This window comes from Hyperolius riggenbachi, chromosome 5 (assembly GCF_040937935.1).
Source record: "Hyperolius riggenbachi isolate aHypRig1 chromosome 5, aHypRig1.pri, whole genome shotgun sequence".
NCBI classification, from domain to species: domain Eukaryota; kingdom Metazoa; phylum Chordata; class Amphibia; order Anura; family Hyperoliidae; genus Hyperolius; species Hyperolius riggenbachi.
The window spans coordinates 311,990,556-312,013,517 of NC_090650.1; the positions used below are offsets into that span (position 1 = coordinate 311,990,556).

The 22,962-nt window shown below is 43.9% G+C and overlaps 1 protein-coding gene across 1 annotated transcript in view; it reads left to right on the top strand.

Annotated features, from left to right (window-relative positions):
• Positions 1–22,962, top strand: part of LAMA1 (laminin subunit alpha 1) — a 245,818-nt gene that overhangs the window by 74,499 nt on the left and 148,357 nt on the right. The window contains exons 4-9 of the mRNA XM_068237202.1: positions 8,966–9,208; positions 13,104–13,283; positions 16,124–16,213; positions 16,384–16,501; positions 19,248–19,426; positions 19,507–19,606. Of these exons, the coding sequence (XP_068093303.1) occupies positions 8,966–9,208; positions 13,104–13,283; positions 16,124–16,213; positions 16,384–16,501; positions 19,248–19,426; positions 19,507–19,606 (910 nt within the window). The remainder of the gene's footprint in view (positions 1–8,965; positions 9,209–13,103; positions 13,284–16,123; positions 16,214–16,383; positions 16,502–19,247; positions 19,427–19,506; positions 19,607–22,962) is intronic.

Below are 22,962 nucleotides of genomic sequence, written 5' to 3' on the forward strand. Positions count from 1 at the left end.
AACAACCAAGTGTATTTGTTACAGCTGGTACAAATCCTGCAGTAAATCTGCAGTGTGTCTACTTCCTGCTTTTATGGAAGCACACATAGGGTTAACATCCTGTGATTACCAATTAGCTGATCTGCCATGGCAGAGGGCGTTCTGGGCTGACATAGCTGAGAGATCACATTACAGTGGTGATTAGTCACAGATGAGGGGGAATTAGGCTAAGCTCTCTCAATTCATACATCTATGTTTTCCTTCTGTCCTGTGCAAGAGTTCAGGTCCCCTTTAATTGGTAACTACAGCAGAAAAAAACAAGAAGTTGGCCCATTTAGTAGAAACAGCATCAATTGGTGCTCCAATACAAATACAAAATATGTGGTATAAAAAGTCATAAGTAAAGCATAGAAAAACACTACAGATTCCCTTTCATAAAACAACTCTGTGAAAAGAGCATTGTCTTATTTACTTAGTGAGATGGTGATACAATCTGCGGCTGGATGTTAAACATTATGCTATAAATGGGAGGCAGTAAAGCATGTGTGTCATACAATTAGCGACTCTTTGCACTCTCGTTCTGGGCGGCTGTACAAGTTAGCATTTGCTGGTTTCAACACATTTCACAGGATTTAGAGCAGTGCAGATGGGAGCAACTTTAAAGTGTTTTATGTTATCAGAAGAAAGAATGCTTATGCTTTGCAGCTCAAGCATGACTCTCAGTTTAAACCTCTTATGACACAGACAGTAAGAGGGAAAGGCTAATGGATTTTTACAGCATTGTTCCATGAAAATTAGCAGCCACATGGCTCATCCATTACACTGAATGTAGACATTATTTACTGCAGGCAGTCCCGTCTCCCATTATGTGTGTTGGGGCTTTCACAGGCATTCCTTCAGACCTCCGGCTCCACGGTCACATGAATGGGTGGTGTCCACGGTTACTTTCTGGGCCTTTTATTCTTTACTCTGTGTTTTGTCGGTTGGGATGTGTTAGTGCAGGACACTGAGGATGAATGCACATTATTACTGTGTGGCAGAACACATTGCATTAGTGAGGAGGAGCACACTGGTCTATCTTCAATTACTCTGCACATTATACACTGCCAGCAGCAGTTAAACTGTAGGTTTCTCAGTTACTCTAAAGGCCCATATACACACGGCATACATTTGTCTGTAGTTGTGAGGCAGCGACAAACAGACAAGAGACAACAGCATAATTATGACAGCGACAATTCGAGTTTGCGATAGTTGTACACACATGACAACAGAAAGAGTGACGACATGACGGAAGCTGTCTGCTACAGACTACGTATAGTAGTAGTACTATGGTAGCGACTCTGCTGTCTGTAGAAGACTTTCATACACACGACACGACAGGACACCAACAGAATAAGCGACAGTTCGTGAGACAAATGTCACGAGATTCACCAGTTGAATCGCTCAAACATGGCTGTGTCTGCAGATAGTCTGCTGACAGTCTTTGTCTCTTGCCGTGTCCACACGAACAAACTGTCGCACAGACCGTCGCTCAACACGTGTCTGTACAGACATTTGTACGCCATGTGTATGGGCCTATGGATGTCAAGTGATGGAGGAATGTCAGGAAATAAACCATCAGCGTGCAAAACGATATGTTCCATGAGAAACACACAGATAGTGCAAGATGGCGCTAGGAGGCTGCCTCGGCACACAGGGCTCTCCTGTATTTTTCTTCGTTTTTATCTTTTTAGTTGTAGTTCTGTTAGTTTAGTTGTATTTCTGTTCTGTTTGTGAAACTAGTTGTAGCACAACACAAGTAGTCAGGCAGTAGGTGTTTTTTAACAGCCCGGTGACTTCCTAGGCTAAGGCTGCAGGGGACAGGCGGACGGGCTGTGTGCCCTCTCACTTGGGGCTGAGCGCTCCTCTGCCAGCCGTTCACTGACTCCCGGAGGCGTCCCCCACATCCCCCTGAGAGTTTCGCTGGGGTTGCGGCTACCTGCATCCTCGACTGGTGGAGGATGGACTGACAGGAACCCACAATCCGGGATCCCCGAACGGACACCGCAGAAATACCTCCTCTCCCCGGAGCCTTGCTCCCGCTGCCTGCCATAGACCTCCTGGTCCTCGGACATCGCCGTGGAGACGACCGGCCTGACCCCTCTGCTGCTGTATCAGGCCTCCGCCGCAGACAAAGGCGAACCACCTCTGCTACCCACGGAGCAGCCGAGTCCTGCTTCCTCTGCAGCGGCCAGGGCGAACCACATGGTAGGCCGTGCGCAGGCCATCAGCGGCCCTATACCGCCGCTCAGAGGATCGCCGGCAGCTTATCCCTGCCCCACCGCTCGGAGACACGCAGAGCCCGGCACCGCACGGCACCGCACAGCAGGAAACCCTCGGCCCGCGGAGGACGCCGGGCAGCACAGGGGTCTGGCTGATCAAGCCCCACGTGGACGGCCGTCAGACACGCTGGTCCCGGCACCGCACAGCAGAGGACGCCCTTGGCAGCGCACAGGTCTGGCTAAATCAAGCCCCACGTGGACGGCCGTCAGCACAAGCCACGTGGCCGGCCCCTACTACATCTCCCCAGAACATCCGCACTGGAACCCTGCACGGCTGCTGCGGACAGGCCCTACAATTCACAGCAGCCCACAGAGGCAAGGGACCACAGCTGAGGACCCAGCTCCCATCGCAACACATACTGCTTGATGACCCCAGCCAAGCCCAACAGACTACCCAGCTGGCTTCCTCCACTCTGGATCTGGTAAGAGTGCACACAATCGCTAAATTGCCTTTGCCACTGCCACAGCCAGAACAGTGCCCATTAGACATGGGACAGCTGCCACCACAGATAGTGCGCAGCTTTGCACTGCCCCACGGTCACGCTTGCTGACTCTGGCCCATGGACTGGCCCATGCACTTGTTACTTGAACGGACTGTTCTGCACTGTTACTTGCGATATGCACCGACTGACCTTGGTCTGTTCTGCTACGTTGCTGCTGGTGTGGGCGGATTATGGACTGTTATGCACTGTTACTGCTATGATTTAGTAAGTGCATTGTTACTGCTAAGATTTATTAAGTCACTGATTCATGGACTGTTCTGCAATGTTTATTAGTGATTAGTAATGATTTATGGACTGTTCTGCAATGTTATTGAATGTGATGCACAGACTTATGGACTGTTTTGCACTGCTACTGCTGCTATGCACTGACTGCACTGATTTATGGACTGTCCCGCACTAGTGCTGCTGCTATGCACAGACTTATGGACTGTTCTGCACTGTGTCTGCTGGATCACTGCTGTTGCACTGGCGTGCAAGCCTAGCCCTGCGCCGCAGCCATGTCTCCCATAACACCCCTATCCGCACGTACCACCTACACCAGGTCACAGCTACTCAAGTGGGAGCATGTCACTGCCCTGCACCCGGAGGACAGGCTCCTGGCTGACTCCGTTTGGAGCCATGTTCGGAAAATGATGGCCCCTACGACAGAGCCACACGCATGGAAGCGACGGAGGGGCTGCCGGGCGGGTGCCCGCGTGAAGTTGCAGAGGAAAGGCTTGAGGTCAGCTATACCAGCAATCCTACTGGCGAACGTCCGCTCCCTCCCCAACAAGCTAGAGGAACTGCGGCTCCTGGGTGATAAGAGGGATCTCGGCAGCAACACCCCAGTCTTCTGTTTCACAGAAACGTGGCTCCACGACAACATCCCGGACAGTGCTCTACACCTCCCAGGCTACAACCTCATCCGAGCAGATCGCGACAGCACCCTCTCTGGGAAAAAGAAGGGGGGCGGCATCTGTTTCTACATCAACCCCACCTGGTGCTCTAACACCTCTGTCCTGGCCAGAAAATGCTCACCAGAGCTAGAACTCCTACTGATTAACTGCAGGCCCTTTTACTCTCCCAGAGAGTTCTCATCCTACGTCCTTGTCGGTGTGTACATCCCACCCGATGCAGATGTCAAAACCGCCCTGCGCAATCTCAGCGACACTGTCACGCAATGGGAGTCCACCCTGCCAGACTCATTGTTCATCATCCTAGGAGATTTTAACAGGGCCAACCTCCGCCAAGAGCTCCCACGCTTCTACCAACACATCACCTGCCCCACGAGGAACACAAATACTCTTGACCACTGCTACACGGTCTTGAGGGACGCTTACAAAGCCACCTCAGGGGCAGCACTAGGCACATCCGACCACTGCCTCATCCACCTAATTCCCACCTACAGGAGGCGCCTTGAATCTGCAAAACCGGTCCTGAGATCAACCAAAGTGTGGTCAAACGAGGCCAAGCTCCAACTTCAGGCATGCTTTGACTGCACAGACTGGAAGGCCCTGGAATCACCAAACCTGGATGAGTGGGCAGACAACGTGAGCTCGTACATCAGGTTCTGCGAGGACTCCTGTATACCGACAAAAACTCACAAAGTCTACCCAAACGACAAGCCATGGTTCTCCAAGAAACTTCGGCAACTGCGCAGAAGCAAAGAAGCCGCACACAAGTCCGGGAACCAGGAGGAATACAGGAGGGCTAGAAACTTGCTTGACAGGGAACTGAGAAGTGCAAAGAAAGGATACGCAGATAAGCTGAAGGAGGACCTCTCTTCAAACGACTCACAAGCTGTTTGGCGAGGGCTTAAAGCTGCCACCAATTACAAGCCTCCCCCCCCATAGCGCACCTCCAAGCATTGAGCTGGCGGAAAACCTCAGCGACTTCTACTGCAGGTTCGAGGAGAATGAGGCTCCTGCAAGGCTTCCGAAGCTACAGGCTCCCTACACTTCACCCCATACCGCAGTATCACCATGCCAAAACTTGCCTTCCCCGGCTGTAAATGAGTCGAATGTAGCGTGCCACCTGTCCAGGCTAAAGGCCAGGAAAGCCTCAGGCCCTGACGGAGTGTCGCCAGCCTGCCTGAAAACATGCGCACAGCAGCTCGCTCCTATTCTTTCCTCTGTCTTCAACAAGTCCCTACAGTGTGGCAAAGTACCGGCATGCTTCAAGAGGTCCACCATCATCCCTATTCCCAAAAAGCAGGGCGCGTCCGACCTCAATAATTTCAGGCCTGTCGCCCTCACATCGGTCATAATGAAAACTTTCGAAAAGGCAGTCCTGCCCCTCCTTAAACACAAAACAGAAACCCAGCTAGACTCGTACCAATTTGCTTACAGGGCAAATAGGTCGACCGACGATGCCATCAACATCTGTCTGGAGCTTGTCAACAATCACCTTGACACACCAAATTCATATGCCAGGGTTCTCCTCCTCGACTTCAGCTCGGCATTTAACACCATTAGCCCTCAAATACTACAAGAGAATCTGGCTGAGCTTGGGGTCCACCCCACACTCCAACTGTGGATAAATGACTTCCTAACAAACAGATCCCAAGTGGTAAAGCTGGGCCCCACCTCCTCGCAACCAAGGACCACCAACACAGGGGCCCCACAAGGCTGCGTCTTGTCTCCATTCCTGTTCTCCCTGTACACGAACAATTGCAGATCCACGGCAAGCTCTGTCAAGGTAATCAAATTTGCAGACGACACCACCATAGTCGGCTTGATCTCCAACAATGACGAGCAGGCATACCGCCATCAGGTAGAAAGGATTTGCCACTGGTGCAAGGAGAATAAACTGGTCCTCAACAATGCAAAAACCGTGGAGATTATCATTGACTTTAGGAAACATGCCTCCACCCCACCTCCACTGCACATTGGAGGGATGTTGGTGGAAAAAGTGCCCTGTGTCCGCCTCCTGGGCACCACCATCTCCAACACCCTGAAGTGGAAGGAAAACACTGTCTTCACCCAGAGGAAAGCCCGGCAGAGGCTTTACTTCCTTCGCCAACTGAAGAAGTTCGGCATGACACAGAAACTCCTGACGAACTTCTATACAGCAACAGTCGAATCCGTCCTCTGCTCTTCCATCCTTGTCTGGTATGCTGGCTCCACAGAAGGCGACAGACGCAAACTTCAGAGGGTCATCAGGTCAGCGGAAAGGATCATTGGGAACACACTCCCTGCCCTAGACTTCCTCTATAATGCCAGACTACGCTCCAGAGCACTGAAGATTGCCAAGGATCCCTCCCACCCTGGCCACCAATTTTTCAATCAGCTCCCCCTGGGGCGGAGGTATCTGAGGTACCGGTCCATCGCCGCAAAGACCACGAGACACAAAAACAGCTTCTTCCCCTCAGCTGTAACTTCGCTGAACTCTATATACTCTACCCATGCTCTCCCCCCGTAGGCTGCCCCCCACCCCTTCAATGTTGACTTGTTGCCGGTAAACCACATGGCAGCTGTGGTTGGAAATGTGTTATGTATATGTTTTGTGATGAAGTGATGTCTATGTTCTATGCTCTGTTGCCTCTTACGTTTCTATGTGTATGCCCTGTATTCATGTGCCAAGCCCAATTCCGGGCACGACCCCTGTCGTGCTTGGCGAAATAAAAGCGATTCTGATTCTGATAGTAGGGTTAATTACAGAATAGTGTAGTGCAACTATGCTGACCAACATCCAATTTTGTATGTGTGTTTTAAGAGAAAATTATAATGTATCTGTTCTTAAAGTGGACCCAAACTAAAAATACAAGATTTCAGAAATAAAATCTATTTTCTAAATTATAATAATAAATAGCAGCCTTTTTTCAGCTGCATGATGACAAATATAAAATATTTTACATTTATTGGAGAACCCCTCCCTTCCTTTCATATTGCCGGCAAATAATCCGGCAAACTGGTGGAGTAGATGGTGTCCGGCAATGGAGGAATTGCTAATGGCTGCCACCTGTATAACCCTAGTTATGCAAAGAGGAGGGTGAAAAGCATGCACTGAAATGCTCATAGGCTTGAAGGAGTGTTTATTTATATTTGTATGTGTCAGAGTGGTGCAACTAAATATTTTGAATTACAAAAATGGTTGGTTTGGGTCCGCTTTAATTGAGTATTTGAAGACGTGATCACAACTTAAAGAGGAACTCCAGTGAAAATAATGTAATACAAAAGTGCTTCATTTTTACAATAATTATTTATAAATGATTTAGTCAGTGTTTGCCCGTTTGTAAAATATTTCCTCTCCCTGATTTACAGTCTGACATTTATCACATGGTGACATTTTTACTGCTGGAAGGTGATGTCAGTGGAAGGAGACGCTGCTTGCTTTTTTGGCAGTTGGAAATTTCCCACAATGTAACAAGGTTCACAGACAGGGAACTGTCAGCACCTTGGTCCTGGCATCACACTGTGGGAGGTACTAACCTCTGACATAGGAGACCTGGGTTCAAATCTCAGCTTTTCATCTAGTAAGCAAGCACCTATTCAGTACGGAGTGCTTGGGCAAGATTACCTAACGCTACTACTATCTACTGAGTGTGCTCTAGTGGCTGCCTCACATGTGCTTTGAGCCCGACAGGAGAAAAGTGCTATATACATATAGCAATTATTATTATGATAATAATATTACAATCTGGTAATTGCTGTATGACTTGTTAGTCACTGTTATCTACCACCTCTGCTTATGTTTCCTTGCTACATTTGCCAGTTTACTGACGTTCTTCTGTTTGCTTTTGTCTTCTTCTTCTAATTATTATTATTATACATTCTACGTTCTCTTGCATATTGATATAGTTGGGTTGAAAAAGTGTATATATATCAACTTTGTCAATCAAAATGAATCCTTCAATATATTAAAACCTCATTTTTCTTCTGGGCTCATTGCTTCCACTGGAAGAGTACAGTACATGTGGATTAAAAATTAGCTGCATCAGCTCCAGCATTGTCCATCCTCTTAACCCTGGAGCCACTGAAAAAGCAGACTAAAGAAAACAAATCAGTCAACTATTTATCTGGCATGCCATCATGTAGATGAAAAGGATGAGATTAGAGGATAGCGATCACTGATATATATATATATATATATATATATATATATATATATATATGTGTATATATATATATACTGTATGTGTGTGTGTGTGTGTGATTTCAGCTAAAATAGGCCATGTGTGATTCAGCAAAATTGAGTTTATTGACTGTATTGATTCCAAAAAGACAATTATACTGTTGGAGCCATCAAGAGTAGTTTCTGCTTCATTTGGTTTGAAGTCCTGAAACGAATGTGACCGAGGTCAGCTTCTATTGACCTTTGTCACTTTGAATACCAGACTCCAAACAGGCAACGTATGGAAGCTAATCCAAGAATGTTTGGTGTGCTGAACATGCTGAGTCAGGCATTGCTGTGACTTCACTTGTATCTTAAGTTGTATAAGTGACATGTTTATGAAATTTGGTCACCTGCACAGTTTACAGCTGAACACAGCACATCACTTGAACAAACATCTATAACGGCTCATAATTGATTTTGTGCAGAATGTTTTACTCTTCTCAGGATTTGACTCGAATTACTTTGACATGTGACTTGCTAGCCTGGATAAGGATCCCTACAGTTAACTACTAAACATGTCCCTTTATCAGTTCACTAACACACTACCACTGAGCAAAATTGGAGGCCAGCATTGTCTTAGAGAATGGACCTTGACTTGCTCTACTGTCAAATGCTGATGTGGGGCATATTCTAAAGTCATGCTTAAGGAACCTAATGGGTTTGGCTTTGTTTCCCTAAACCCATAAACTTATCAGTATGGTGTGATTGGTTTAGGCATTTAATACATTTATTGCTGGTTGCTGAGCACTGCAGTCAAAAAAAGATGATGATGATGAAGACAAAGCAAATGACGAAAGGTGAGTATCATTTAGGTGTCAGAAAGTGCTTGAAGTTATGGATAGATGTCAACGACTGCATTAAAAAGTGTGTGAAACTTTCACTCTACCATCTTTGTGACCTTTGGTAAATAAGGACTAAGATTCCATCACTTATGTCAAAATGCTACTATCTGTGCCATATACTGTAATTACATTGGCAATAGGAAATATTAGCTTAAATAAATGCATCATCGACTTAATGAAAAATGTTATTAAACAAGAATAAATGAATGAACTGTTTTTTTTTAAGGTTTTCCAAATAGCGTATGTCATCATCAAGGCAGCGAATGCACCAAGGCCTGGAAACTGGATTTTAGAGCATTCTTTGGATGGAGTGGAGTTCATGCCCTGGCAGTATTATGCAATCAGTGACACTGAATGCCTGACCCGCTACAACATCACACCAAGAGTGGGAGCTCCAACATACAAGAGGGATGATGAGGTTATATGCACATCCTACTATTCAAGGCTTGTTCCACTGGAAAGAGGCGAGGTAAGCTTCAGAAATTGCTTATTTTATTTCATCTGCATGGGGTATTCTTCTTTGAATGTACAGTACTGTAAATACCAATGAGTGTTGGAGTTACTGGAAGGTTTAGTAATTGCAAGTGTCATTTTTAACAAAAGTAGCTATGTTTGGGTTGAACCCCCATTTATTATAAGAAAAAAAGTGACAGTGTGGCTTTAGGCACAATCAGTGGTGCTCATCCGGATTCCGGTTTTTTGGGTAACCCGGATATCCAAACTTTTTTCAGCTATCCGACCGGATTCGGATTCCGGATACCTGGGCCCAAATCCGGATAGCACTATGCGGATAATTGGTCACATACCCGGATATCCGAATCCGAATACTGTAACTAAGGAGATGACATCATTGAGCCAATCAGAGGGCTCCCAGCCTAAGCCCTGGCACCCAATCACAGAAAGGAACCCTAGCCAGCCCCCCCCCCCCCCCCCTGTATAATAAGGAGGGCTGCCATGATGAGAAATATCGTCCTTGCTTGTGAATGCTCACTGAGAGACATTCTCCAGTGCTACTGGCCTAGCAAGTGCTGTATACAGTGATAAACCTAAAGCTGTTCAGTGATTAACCCCTTCACTATCACTACACTATTGTTATATTGTTAATTAGGTAGCTAGCTTGATTTCATTCAGTGACAGTCAGAGTGTGTGCTGCAGGGCTGCTGCAGGCCGCTGCTATGTGTCTGCGTGTGTGCTGTGCACAGACCAGGCCAGCTGCTACCTGCTGGCTTGCTATCAGCCTTAGCTACAGTATAGCTTAGGTTAGGGAATAGGATTATTGTGTTATTGCATAGTTAGTACTGTAGTACTGCAGTCAGTGCTAGTTAGTTGTTAGAGTAGTAGTACTACTTCGTTAGCTTACTACAGAACTGCTGTGCTGTGAGCATTGCTAGTGTGACAGTTAGTGTGCACTAGTGTCTTCTCTGCTGTCTGACTGTCACTCGGCACGTGGCACTTGGCAAGTGCAAAGTGCCAAGTGCAAAATGCAAAGTGCCACATGCCAAGTGCCACGTTCTACTGCCAAGTGCAACCTCCGGCATGCTCCTGGCAGACGTTACACCTGCTGCTGCTGCATTGCCCTGCTCCTGCTGCCTTTGCTGCTCCCACCGCCAGGGTGCCACAGGCCACTGCTGCTGTGCTAATACCACCTATATTTAACCCAAAACACAATTGCTGCGTAATTTTTTGGAGGTGTCTGGGCTGTCCCAGATGTGCGGTTGGACTTTGGACACAATGTGGGCTGCACGACCGCTGTCTGGAACCTAGTCCTGATGTTAATTGACAGCCTTTTTTTTTTTTTGGGGGGGGGGGATTTTAAGTCCCCACATCATTAATTAGTGTTTCCCTTTAAAAAATATAATGCTACATGCCTCATTTACCCTAAACAATGTTTTAAAAGCAATTTAAAGGCCACTATCTTCTATCCAGATATCCAAATCCGCCCGGATATCCCGGATACTGGGGTCGGATAGCCGATTCTATTCAAATACCGCAAAGTTCAGATTCGGATATACGATCTGGATCCGGATATCTGGGTATCCGGATCAATTTGGATTTTGAAAAGGGGTATCCGAGCACCCCTAGGCACAATGGATTTATTTTTTGATATAATAAAAATTGGAACCAAAACGCCTGTTTGCCACAAAGTATAGCTCTTCCTGATACATATTTACTTTTCTAGTTCTACTTATTAATTCCTGCAGTTGTAAGACTGTCTCAGGGATCATTTCACACTTTTTGCCGCGTGGAGGGAGTGCACAGCATACTTAGTTACTGAAGGTGACAAGGTAGTATGCGTTGCACAATAACCCCGGCCCACACTACCTAGGTAACAGGAGCATTGCTAGGGCAAGGGCCAGTTCAAACTGGCACTTATCTGGTAAACGGATCCGTAAAGACGGATTCAATTTACGTTCGAACGGATCCGTATCAGTTTAGATCCCGTTCAATTGGTTCAGTTCCATTTCCCCCAGACCCCCATCACCAAAGTCAGCATCCGTTTCTGTTCCGCTGGGCTCTGCTGTCCAGGAAAATCGCTGCAGCAACAAACTTGCGGTCCGTTCAGTGGCGTGTGTAGAATGGATCCATTTGAACGGACCAATGTAAACAGATCCACATCGGATCTGTTCACATCCGTTACAATTTTCTTCACTTTTGCTGACTATTTTACCTTCTTCTAGCAAACAATGGAGTGATTCTCTATCTTTGCTCAGTAGAGTACTACCACGACCATTGCAGTATCTAAGCACCACCTTAACAATTACAAATGACCAATTTGACTGTGACCAGTGTGCAATCCAGCTACATTTAGAACATTGGTGGTGATCCAGATAGGTACAAGGTAAATCAGGGTAAAACTGAAGCAGCTGCTCAAAACAACCAATCTTGGTAAAGTTGATGAATAAAACAAGCCTAGCAGCATCAGAATCATTGGTTTGAATCTTGGCCAGGAATCTGTCTGTATGCTGTATGATACTTGTATATTCTCTTCATGTTTTTGTGGCTTTTTTCCAGGCACTCTGGTTTCCTGCTGCATCCTAAAATAGCACAAAGATAAATTCATTGTTCCCATCCCCTAAAAAAAAAAAAAAAAAAAAAAAAAAAAAAAAAACACTTGGGCTATGGCAGGGACTAGATTTTGAGCTCTAAAGCCCCATCTACACGATACGATTCTTTGTACGATTCAATTACGATTCTATTTACGATCCGATTAAATCCGACATGTCCGATCAGGATTCGATTCGATTCAATTTGATTTGCTATTGCAAAACAATGGCAAATCGAATTGAATCGAATCGAATCCCGATCGGACATGTCGGATTTAATCGGATCGTAAATAGAATCGTAATTGAATCGTACAAAGAATCGTATCGTGTAGATGGGGCTTAAAGAATAGTGGACGGTGTACTCTGAAAAAAGCTATATAAGATGCCAGCACTATATAATTACATTATAAAAACAATTTTCTTTGAACCTGCCTTGCCAAGTCAGTCTCACGGTCTCCAAAGTGCCCAGTGGAACCCACACAAGTCCATAGTATCATTTAATCCATGATTCATTTGGTATCTTTCACTATATCACTGTAGCTATACCATCCTGTCTATGGGTCTTAATGTACAGTTTGTTATTTTTTACATAAATGGTTCAGTCTGAAAAGTTGACAGATATACTGCTGTAAGTTTTAATTGATAGTCACTTTCATGAATTTTCTTTAAAAATCTTTTCCCAGATTGAGATTGCTTGGCAGAAGTTACACATTTGTTTCTGATTTTATGGAACATCACTACCTGGTACCCATATCACGTCAGCAACTGTACAAACTACTTTTTTTCTGTTTTATTTTTTGTTCCATGTTCTTTTTAGATACATTTTTACATTTTTCCTGTAGACAACTTAATTTTAAAATTCAAAATGTACCCCACAAAAAAAACTATTAATAAAAAAAAAGAATAAAAATCTATTACAATGTAACGACTTTAAGAGCTTTAAGAGCTGACGTTAACTGTTGGGCACCAATCTTCTCTTGGACACCTAGTGAGAGTGAACATCACTGTTCCCTCTTTACTGAATGTTAGATTTTAAGGTTCAAAACTGAAATTTAGTCTGGTCATCTTGTTTTCCACAGTCCTCAGTCTACTGGTGTGTTGGATTAAGGGATGTCTATAAACCAAAATCAATTCAGTATTTTTATGTGGAAGTCTAAGTCTTTTTTCTTGAATAACATGTTTTTGTTCTTCTATTTAGAAAGTAGATATTAAATATGGTAGATATAAGAAAACCACCTGATATACAGTATATGTATATATATATATATATATATATATATATATATATATATATAATTTTTTTTTTTTTTTACAAAACAGATCCACACCTCACTTATTAATGGAAGACCAAGTGCTGAAGATCCTTCCTCAACATTGCTAGATTTTACATCTGCAAGATACATTCGTCTTCGCTTACAGCGCATAAGGACACTGAACGCTGACCTCATGACTCTAAGCACCAATGAAATAAGAGATATCGACCCTATAGTAACAAGAAGAGTAAGTGTCCATGATCATTCTCTATTGGCTATGTTTACACCATGTCTGCTGCCTTTCTTTTTAAGGGGACAGGCATCAGACTCAAAACAGGTGGGATAAAGACTGCAAGGATTTCCAGTGGGCCTGTCCACATCAGTCCCTCTTTTGATGTATCTCTGCAATGGTCAATATCACCGGGTACAGTTGTTTTTGACAGCAGATGACTTTGCCATGAATCCAATAGATGACATGCATCTGTGTTCAGCATGAAAACAGTACTGCTCCTGAAGGGTTTGTTGTACAGTTTAAAGCAAATGTGTTTCTCTTCTCCCTTTTATAATGTATACAATAGTTGTGTAAAAGAAACATTAAGCTGGAAATATATGCAATATTCTAAGTATTTTAATGAGAAATGTAGGTCTGATATCTGCATTTCCAAACAAGTTAACCGTTCAGATGTTGTGTATATAGCTTAGACTCATGTTATTGACAGTGACTTACTTTGTCAATTGCCAACTTTCTTCAAAAATAAAAATGTTTGAAACAAAAGCAAATCTGTAGCAATAAAAAAGCAGGTATTTACCCATGGATCCTATTGAGCCTTCCCTGTCCTCTCTTGGTGTTCTCGTTCCCTCGCTGTCCTCTCTGGGGACATCATCTCTGGGAGCTCTCGGAAGGCTTTGGGAGCGCTCAATAGAATCCAGAGCCTTCTCTCTCCATAGGTAAGTATCAGATGTTTTTTTCCACGCTTCAGTTTTACTTTAAAGGACAACTGAAGTGACAGGGACATGGAGGCTGCCATTTTTATTTCCTTTTAAGCTTTACAGGTTGCCCAGCTCCTGCTGATCCTGTGCTTCTAATAATTTTAGCCATAGACCCTGAACAAGCATATGCAGATCAGGTGTTTCTGACATTATTGTCAGATCTGACGAGATTAGCTGCATGCTTGCTTCTGATGATAGTCAGACACTGCTGCAGCCAAATAGACCAGCAGGGCTGCCAGGCAACTGGTATTGTTTAAAATGAAATAATAATTTGGCACCCTCCATATCCCTGTCAATACAGTTGTCCTTGAAAGAAATGCCGGCAATTGTCTGAACTGTGGTGTTAATGCTCTACAATAATCTAGAGGGGGTGTAGACTACAAATAAGAGGCAAACAGTCACACACACATGGGAATGGAAAGAAGAAGGTTTAGTTGTGAATTGGTGAAGGGTTAGGACATTTTAAAAAAGTAGGTTTAGAAGGCCAATTTAAACATGTTGGAGGTAAAGGACGATCTTATAGAATGAATAACAGAGGTCTCTTAGCTGTGTATGAAAAGAGGTTATAAGTGAGATGAAAGTTAGGAAATTTTGCAACCGGACAAGAAGTAGTCCACTCAACTATATTGTTTCCCCAAAAAGCTAAAGCTCCTTCTCCCTGGCAAGCTTGCCCTCACTCAGGCCTGGTGCACACCAAAAACCGCCAGCAGATCCGCAAAATGCTAGCAGATTTTGAAACGCTTTTTCTTATTTTTCTGTAGCGTTTCAGCTAACGTTTTGCGGTTTTGTGTAGTGGTTTTGGTGTAGTAGATTTCATATATTGTTACAGTAAAGCTGTAACTGAACAGCTTCTGTAACAAAAACGCCGGCAAAACCGCTCTGAACAGGCGTTTTTCAGAGCGGTTTGCGTTTTTCCTATACTTAACAGAAACGCATCCGCAATCCAAAAAATGCCTCACCCCGGGAGGATTCGTTTCTGCAAAACGCCTCCCGCTCTGGTGTGAACCACCCCATTGAGATACATTGACCAAGCGTATCCGCAGCCGCAAGCGGCTGCAGAAACGCTGAAAAAGCCGCTCGGTGTGCACCAGCCCTGAATGCTGTGAACACAATGAAAACAGAATAGGGATGCAGTTTCTGTTTTCTCAGCACTGTTTTCTTTAGAGGATATGGACAAAAAACCAAGAATCCTACTTTACGGCAGGAAATGATCATACCTATCCGACCCTTTTCCACTTGCCTTTTACATTTTTCAGTTTTAAAAGGAACCCAAATTGGGAGCCGTATGGAGGCTGCCATATTTATGTCCTCTTAAACAATTCCAGTTGCCTGGCAGCCCTGTTGATCTTTTTGGTCAGTAGTGTCTGAATCACACACCTGAAGCAAGCATACAGCTAATCTTGTCAGATTTTTGTCAGAAACATCTGATCTGCCTGCTTCTTCAGGATTTGTGGCTAAATGTATTGGAGGCAGTGTGGATCAGGAGGATAGCCAGGCAATGTACATTGTTCAAAAGTAAATAAATATGTCAGCCTCCATATCCCTCTCACCTTGGGTTACCTTTAACTTACTGTACATCAATGCTGTATAAGACTTAAGGCTCGTACACACGCCTGACTGCAGCCAACGACGGGTCCGTCGGCACCTCCCGCTGGGCGGGTTTTCAGCAGACAGTACAGCGTGTGTACAGTCTGTCAGCGGACTGACAAGGCTGTTTCTGAACGATCCGCCGGGTGGATCGTTCAGAAACAGCCTTATCAGTCCGCTGACAGTCCACACCGCGGGAGGTGCCGACGGACCCGTCGTTGGCTGCAGTCAGGCGTGTGTACGAGCCTTTAGGGTCGTTATGCTAAGTAACCTGCATTGGGTGACAGTTCATTATATCTAGCATCAGAGTGCTGGATGTACTGTATGTCCTATGTAACTCTGCACATGTGTGTTAGTAGTTACATATGAACATGCACACATAAGATTCATGATTGTAAAGCTCACTTTTTTATGGTTCAGATAATGATTGGGTAACTCAGAAGTACCTATGAAAATGTTTGTTTTTAGTGTTTTTATAACATTTTGACACTTGTTATTGCCTGTTTGCAGTATTACTACTCTATCAAGGACATCTCTGTTGGGGGGATGTGCATTTGTTATGGTCATGCACGCAGCTGTCCATGGGATGAAGTAACTCAGGTATGTTAGCACTGAACAGAGTGGCACTGATACATCTCTAATTACAAGTACTTCTGTCTGTTAAGGGATCAGACAGATTCATAACGAAATTTCATTTCAATCATTAAAATAAAAATTGGTACCAGTCCAGTTAATATTCTAAATCTTCTTCCTGTTATTTCTTTCTAAAGAAACTCCAGTGTCAGTGTGAACGCAACACCTGCGGTGAGAACTGTAATGAGTGTTGTCCTGGTTACCATCAGAATCCATGGCGACCTGGCACCATTTCTGTTGGCAACAAATGTGAAAGTAAGTTGGATTTTAGTTCTATTGAAAGAACTGAGGATCTTTGAACTCACATCAGTAGATCTGTCTCTCTGTTTAGTGAGCTTCACTTTATCCATTAAGCATTCATGCAGCGCCCACAGCATTAAAACACATTTTTATGAGATGTATTGCTGTATTTCAATGAGAGATAACCTCACTGTGGCCTTCGTATATTGTTCTTGCTTCTGTGGAGACTTCCAGTTAGTTTTGCTTTGAATTGACACTTTCCTTTTTAGTGCTGTATGAATTGACTTTTTTTTAGTGCAGTATTATTTGACTTTTCGTTTTTTTAGTGTGATATGCTTTATATCAGTAAAGGAAGCTGGAAGCTGTTCTGCACCAACAGAGTGACTAGAAGCTTTAGCGTAAAGTACACATTATGAAATGCCTTGCCTCCAAAATGATTTGCAATTTTGTGTCCTGTGACTGAAATGACTAGATAGCCCAGCCAGACAGAACAGTCAGCTCCATACCTTTCTCTGCGATGCTCAGGCCTGGATTTACATCACAGGAGCCTATAGGTAACAAAGTTCTAGATCCTTAGACTCCGCCTACAAATATTGATGGCAATGCCCACCAATCTGCACTGCAAGTGTGACCAAATTGCAGCGCCATTGCGATCGTATTTCTCTGTGGAAAACTGTCCTGTGCATGGCAAGAAAAACATCCCAACTCAGAACTCCTAACCAGCAGTAAGGGAGTTAATGAAGAACGCTGAAGTGAGAGAGATTGGTGGTCTAGTGTTAAGCTACGTTCTCACCACCCGACGGGTTCAGCAATGTCACCTTGAAGACGGTCGTTAAGCAACGCCTTTTCCTGCTCGCTACGTAACGCAACTACACGACAGGCGTGACCGGGAAGTAATTGATTGCGGTACTTTACGCAGTCACGCCAGGGATCTTAATAATCCGATCAGCTGTGTCTGTCGCTTAAAGATGCGCGATCCCAGCGAAGGGCAACATCGTTTAACATGCTTATTTTAAATGATGTTGCCCAGTGTCGGGTAACATTGCCGCAAGTATCGCCGTTTGGGTATAGGGCTTTATAGTGAAGGGGAAGAAACAGCACAGATGAGCAGCTTACCCAAAGGAATGCCAGGCATGTGTGCAGTGTCTCCATCCCGATCTGCCTGGCTGCATCACACAATACTGTTTTCAATCCACTTGCGCTGGCTCTGGATGTGGCTAACCTGTCAGTAGCAGCACGGCTAGACAGCACGTGACTGCATTACAGTGTGCAGAGAAGAGGAAGCATCTGCATAGGGGCAGGGAGGGAGAAGAGAAAGACAGTTAGGGAGGAAAGGGAGACACCTTCTCCACCAATCAGGTGGCTGTAGGCTCTTGCCTCTGTGCTATAATGGTAAACCTTGGCCCTGACGGTGCTCCCTGCAAGTACAGCTTGTTAATTGGATTGGGGTACAGGGAGACATCCAGTCTGTTTATTGGACTATGGCGCTGTAACAGAAAGATGAGATAATCCCTACTAAGAAAGACTCTGGTACTGTGCTTGGCCCAGAAAAGGATTCAGGTGAAATGGAGCCCTAGAAAGATAGCACTTTTTGCCCCACCACGGATGATCATCTGGCTTTTTTTTTTTTGTGTAAGATTTGAGTGAGGGCTAGCATCCGCCAGGCCCTAGGCAACTGCCTAGCTTTGCCTTATGGATGATCCAGCTCTGGTCCTCCATATCCTAGTCTTATGATGGCCACACACAGTTAGAATTTAATGCAAATTAATAACTTTGAAAAAAGGCAGAAATCATAATTGCACTTGTTACATTATTACTGTTATTGTAGGTTTACTTTTAAGCAAAACTATTTTCAAAATCCCCCCGCCCTCTTCCACCAACAGATTAGCTACACCATAAAAACTTCAAGTAACAAAACTTCTGCTTAAACAAAAAGTACCTGAAAGTGTTAACAGACATAAGCTAACCATACATTTATCAATATTTATATTCCTTCAGCCTTTAGATTTGATTCTTAAATCAAATCCAGGGTGAACCAAATATACTTTTGGTTGTTCGATTAATGAAAAGTATCAATATTAGGCTGTTAAACAAAATTCTATTAATCGATTAGCATGAATAAAAACCTATTGCACAGGATTTGGCTGACATTTTGGCTGCTTCCGTTCCACTGTAGATCAATTTACCGTTTCTGATCATGTGCTTTAACACTGATTGCATTACAACTGTGAGTGATCAAAACACATATTCAATCAATAATTTGGATGAAATCTACCCAATATAACTACCAGTGTCTGTGGCTTTGATCAATTTCTTCCCAATTAACACAATATTAAAAAAAAATCATTCATTCTGTTGATCAATCAAAACCTGATGAATGTATGGCTAGCTTTACTTTGACTTTGCGATGGAGACTTATCAGTCATTGTGGTCAATGTTGCAGTGAGCTCCCAGAGTTTTCTTTGATCACTATTTGCAGGAGATAAAGCTAAAGCAAACAACAGATTGTTTCTGTCTGCACACTGAATTGCCCGTAGTAGTAGAAGAGAGCTAATTTTCCTCACTGAAATTCTTTATGAATTAACTGGATACTGGGTAGAACTTCTCATGTAAAGGTTGTACAGTTGGGTGTAACATTACTTATGTAATCTGTTGCCGGACTATAATTCCACTTTTCGGATCCAAAGAGCTTATTGCATGCAGTCAGAAGAACTATTTAGTAATGTATATATTCATTCACCTTTTATTATGTTTCTTACAGAATGCAACTGCCACAATAAAGCAGAAGACTGCTACTATGACCAGACGGTGGCAGATCGTAACATGAGCTTGAATATTCATAATGAGTTTATAGGAGGAGGCGTTTGTATCAACTGCACTGAGTTCACTGCAGGAATAAACTGTGAATCATGTATAGACGGCTACTACAGACCCCGTGAGGTATATACACACAACAATCACAGCCGTTAAACATCTGTCGTGCATAAAGAATGAATCTGTATCTTCTGCTTTCTGTACAGGTCTCCCCATATGCCGACGCCCCGTGCCGTCCGTGTGAATGTGATCCATTTGGTTCTGTTACCCCTGTCTGTGTGGTGGATGACAAGCATGCTAGGCCAGGTATAAGATGTCAAAATTTCACATTTTGTCGTACGCTTTTTCAGAGCACCAGAGTGTTATTAATCATCTATACATATAAATTGCTAGGAAGAACATTTACAGAAAATAAGCTATTTCTAAACATCAAAGTGGCTTAGCAGAGCTGTAAAGTGGAGACGTTTTCTTATAGCGACTTCCTGTGATCCCGCTGTCCGCTGATGGTCCATGGCTGTTTGAAAAGGCAATGATATGAAGAAATGATATGTTCTATTGAGTTTTGGGAATTTTAGGTGCATAACTAGGACAGCTGGGCTTCAGATTTCATCACCCTCTGATGGGGCATCCGTATGAGTTCTACAAGAGCATTTTTAGCACAGTGCAAAATAATAAGAATTTCTGGTTCATTCAAAGTCGTTCCACAAGAGAACCTATCATACCTGTTTCTAATTGTATAAATAAAATCAACAGTCTAATTTGTACATATTTCTATTGGTATACAGTATACAGTGATAACACCCTGCTAATGTGTCTTTATAACTAGACAAGGGAAGGTTCAAGCCACAATGGAGCCCTGGCAACGCTCGGGGGGCCTGGGGCAATTGCCCAATTTGCCCCTATGGTGCCCTGAATTAGACTAAATGGCACATACAGTACATAGCATTCCATAAATACAGAGCAGACTCCCTGGAGGTCTCCCAAATACCTTATTAGGACTTAGTAATCAGGCAAACATTACAACTGCCAAACAGCACTACAGATCTCACCTGTTTTTACACCCAATTCAGAAAAACAAAGACAGTGTGGTAGCTATTAAATAAGTGTATACCTGATATAGGGGAGGAGTCTAAGAAGAAAGGCAGGTCACCCAATATGACATAATGTGCATTCCTCAGCTCATCAACAATGATAGCAATAGAACCTGTAAGAGCATTCTCTAATGGTAGCGTGTGCCTCACCAGATTAACTGAACTGGGACTGCCTCAATTCAACTGTGAAGCTGCGTGTGGCCATTAGGACCTGCTGGCCGCATGTAGGACACTTTGGTGGCCAATAGAAAAATGCTAGGCAGACAATAGTTTGAAGACCCCAGAGCTAGATCATCCACAAGGCACACCTAGGCAGTTGCCCAGGTCCTGCAGATAGTCTAGAGGCCTGCTATCTTGCCTAGGGCTCCATTTCATCTTAATCATTTTCTGCCCAGAGCTACTATATTTTCCTGGTGCTCATCATATGTATGCCATTACTATAGAATTATTTTATGTCTGTTGCATATCTTGATAATAGATTCTGGGCCTGTGTAATGTATACATACAATTAACATCACCAGTAAAACAAAGCGAAAGATTAAAAATTGCAGTAAATGACTCATGTTAGTAGCACAGAAATATTTTCTTAGTTGCCAGACAACTGTAAACTGATATTATAGTGTGATGTAGTCAGTATTTATGGTGAGTTACACCATGGCACATATGCTAGAGAATACAAATTAATTGTGGCATTCTCAATTATTAAAGTGTGAGCTGGACACTGTGAAATTAAGTTCACATTATTGTGGCATTATGGCATATATGCTGCCTACAGAAGGATACATATATATGAGGGGTGCTCCTTTCTTGTGGCATTATGGCATATATGCTGCCTACAGAAGGATACATATATATGAGGGGTGCTCCTTTCTTGTGGCATTATGGCATATATGCTGCCTACAGAAGGATACATATATATGAGGGGTGCTCCTTTCTTGTGGCATTATGGCATATATGCTGCCTACAGAAGGATACATATATATGAGGGGTGCTCCTTTCTTGTGGCATTATGGCATATATGCTGCCTACAGAATGATACATATATATGAGGGGTGCTCCTTTCTTGTGGCATTATGGCATATATGCTGCCTACAGAATGATACATATATACTGTATGAGGGATGATCCTTTCTTGTGGCATTATGGCATATATGCTGCCTACAGAATGATACATATATACTGTATGAGGGTGCTCCTTTCTTGTGGCATTATGGCATATATGCTGCCTACAGAAGGATACATATATACTGTATGAGGGTGCTCCTTTCTTGTGGCATTATGGCATATATGCTGCCTACAGAAGGATACATATATATGAGGGGTGCTCCTTTCTTGTGGCATTATGGCATATATGCTGCCTACAGAAGGATACATATATATGAGGGGTGCTCCTTTCTTGTGGCATTATGGCATATATGCTGCCTACAGAAGGATACATATATACTGTATGAGGGTGCTCCTTTCTTGTGGCATTATGGCATATATGCTGCCTACAGAATGATACATATATACTGTATGAGGGTGCTCCTTTCTTGTGGCATTATGGCATATATGCTGCCTACAGAAGGATACATATATATGAGGGGTGCTCCTTTCTTGTGGCATTATGGCATATATGCTGCCTACAGAATGATACATATATATGAGGGGTGCTCCTTTCTTGTGGCATTATGGCATATATGCTGCCTACAGAATGATACATAAAAATGAGGGGTGCTCTTTTCTTGCCTGGATCAGACACTGGGGGACATTTATCAAGAGTGTCTGAGACAAAATATTGGTAGGTTTATAGAAATCCGTGCAGAATATCCGTCTCAGACATATTAAAAAATTAAAAAATCCTTCTAAAACTGTTGTTAAATAGGAGGAGTTAGGAAGGTCTCTCAGACAGTGCAGTGTGTGAGGGAAATTACTGTTGCTGAGGTAACCAATGCATCTGCTGTATTGATACTGGCAGGCTCTGAGGAGAATTTCAGCGGGGGAGAGGAGTACTTCACAAATCATGTCTAGCCTGCACTGCTGCACTATCTGTAGAACTACTAGCACTTTTTAAGGTGGCTATACACTGGTCGATTTGCCATCAGATTGACCAACAGATAGATCCCTCTCTGATCGAATCTGATCAGAGAGGGATCGTATGGCTGCCTTTACTGCAAACAGATTGTGAATCGATTTCAGCATGAAATCGATTCACCATCTGTGGAGCTGCTGCCGCCCCCCGGGCCCCCGCATACATTACCTGATCCGGCTGACGCAAGTCCTCCGGTCTCCGCTGTCTTCTTCTCCGCTCTGGGCTCCAGCTTCACTATACTTCCTGTCCTGGGAAGTTTAAACAGTAGAGGGTGCTCTACTGTTTAAACTTCCTGCCGGGACAGGAAGAAGTGAAGCCTGCCGGACTCGGAGCCCAGCGCAGAGAAGAAGCAGCGATAACAGCGGGGACTCGCGCCGGCCGGATCAGGTAATGTATTGCCGCTAGCGTCGGTCGTCGGGCATTCGAACGCCGCTATCGATGCACTCCCGACCCACCGGCGATCAAGCGAAATCTTCCGAACGGACAGGAATGACGGGAAT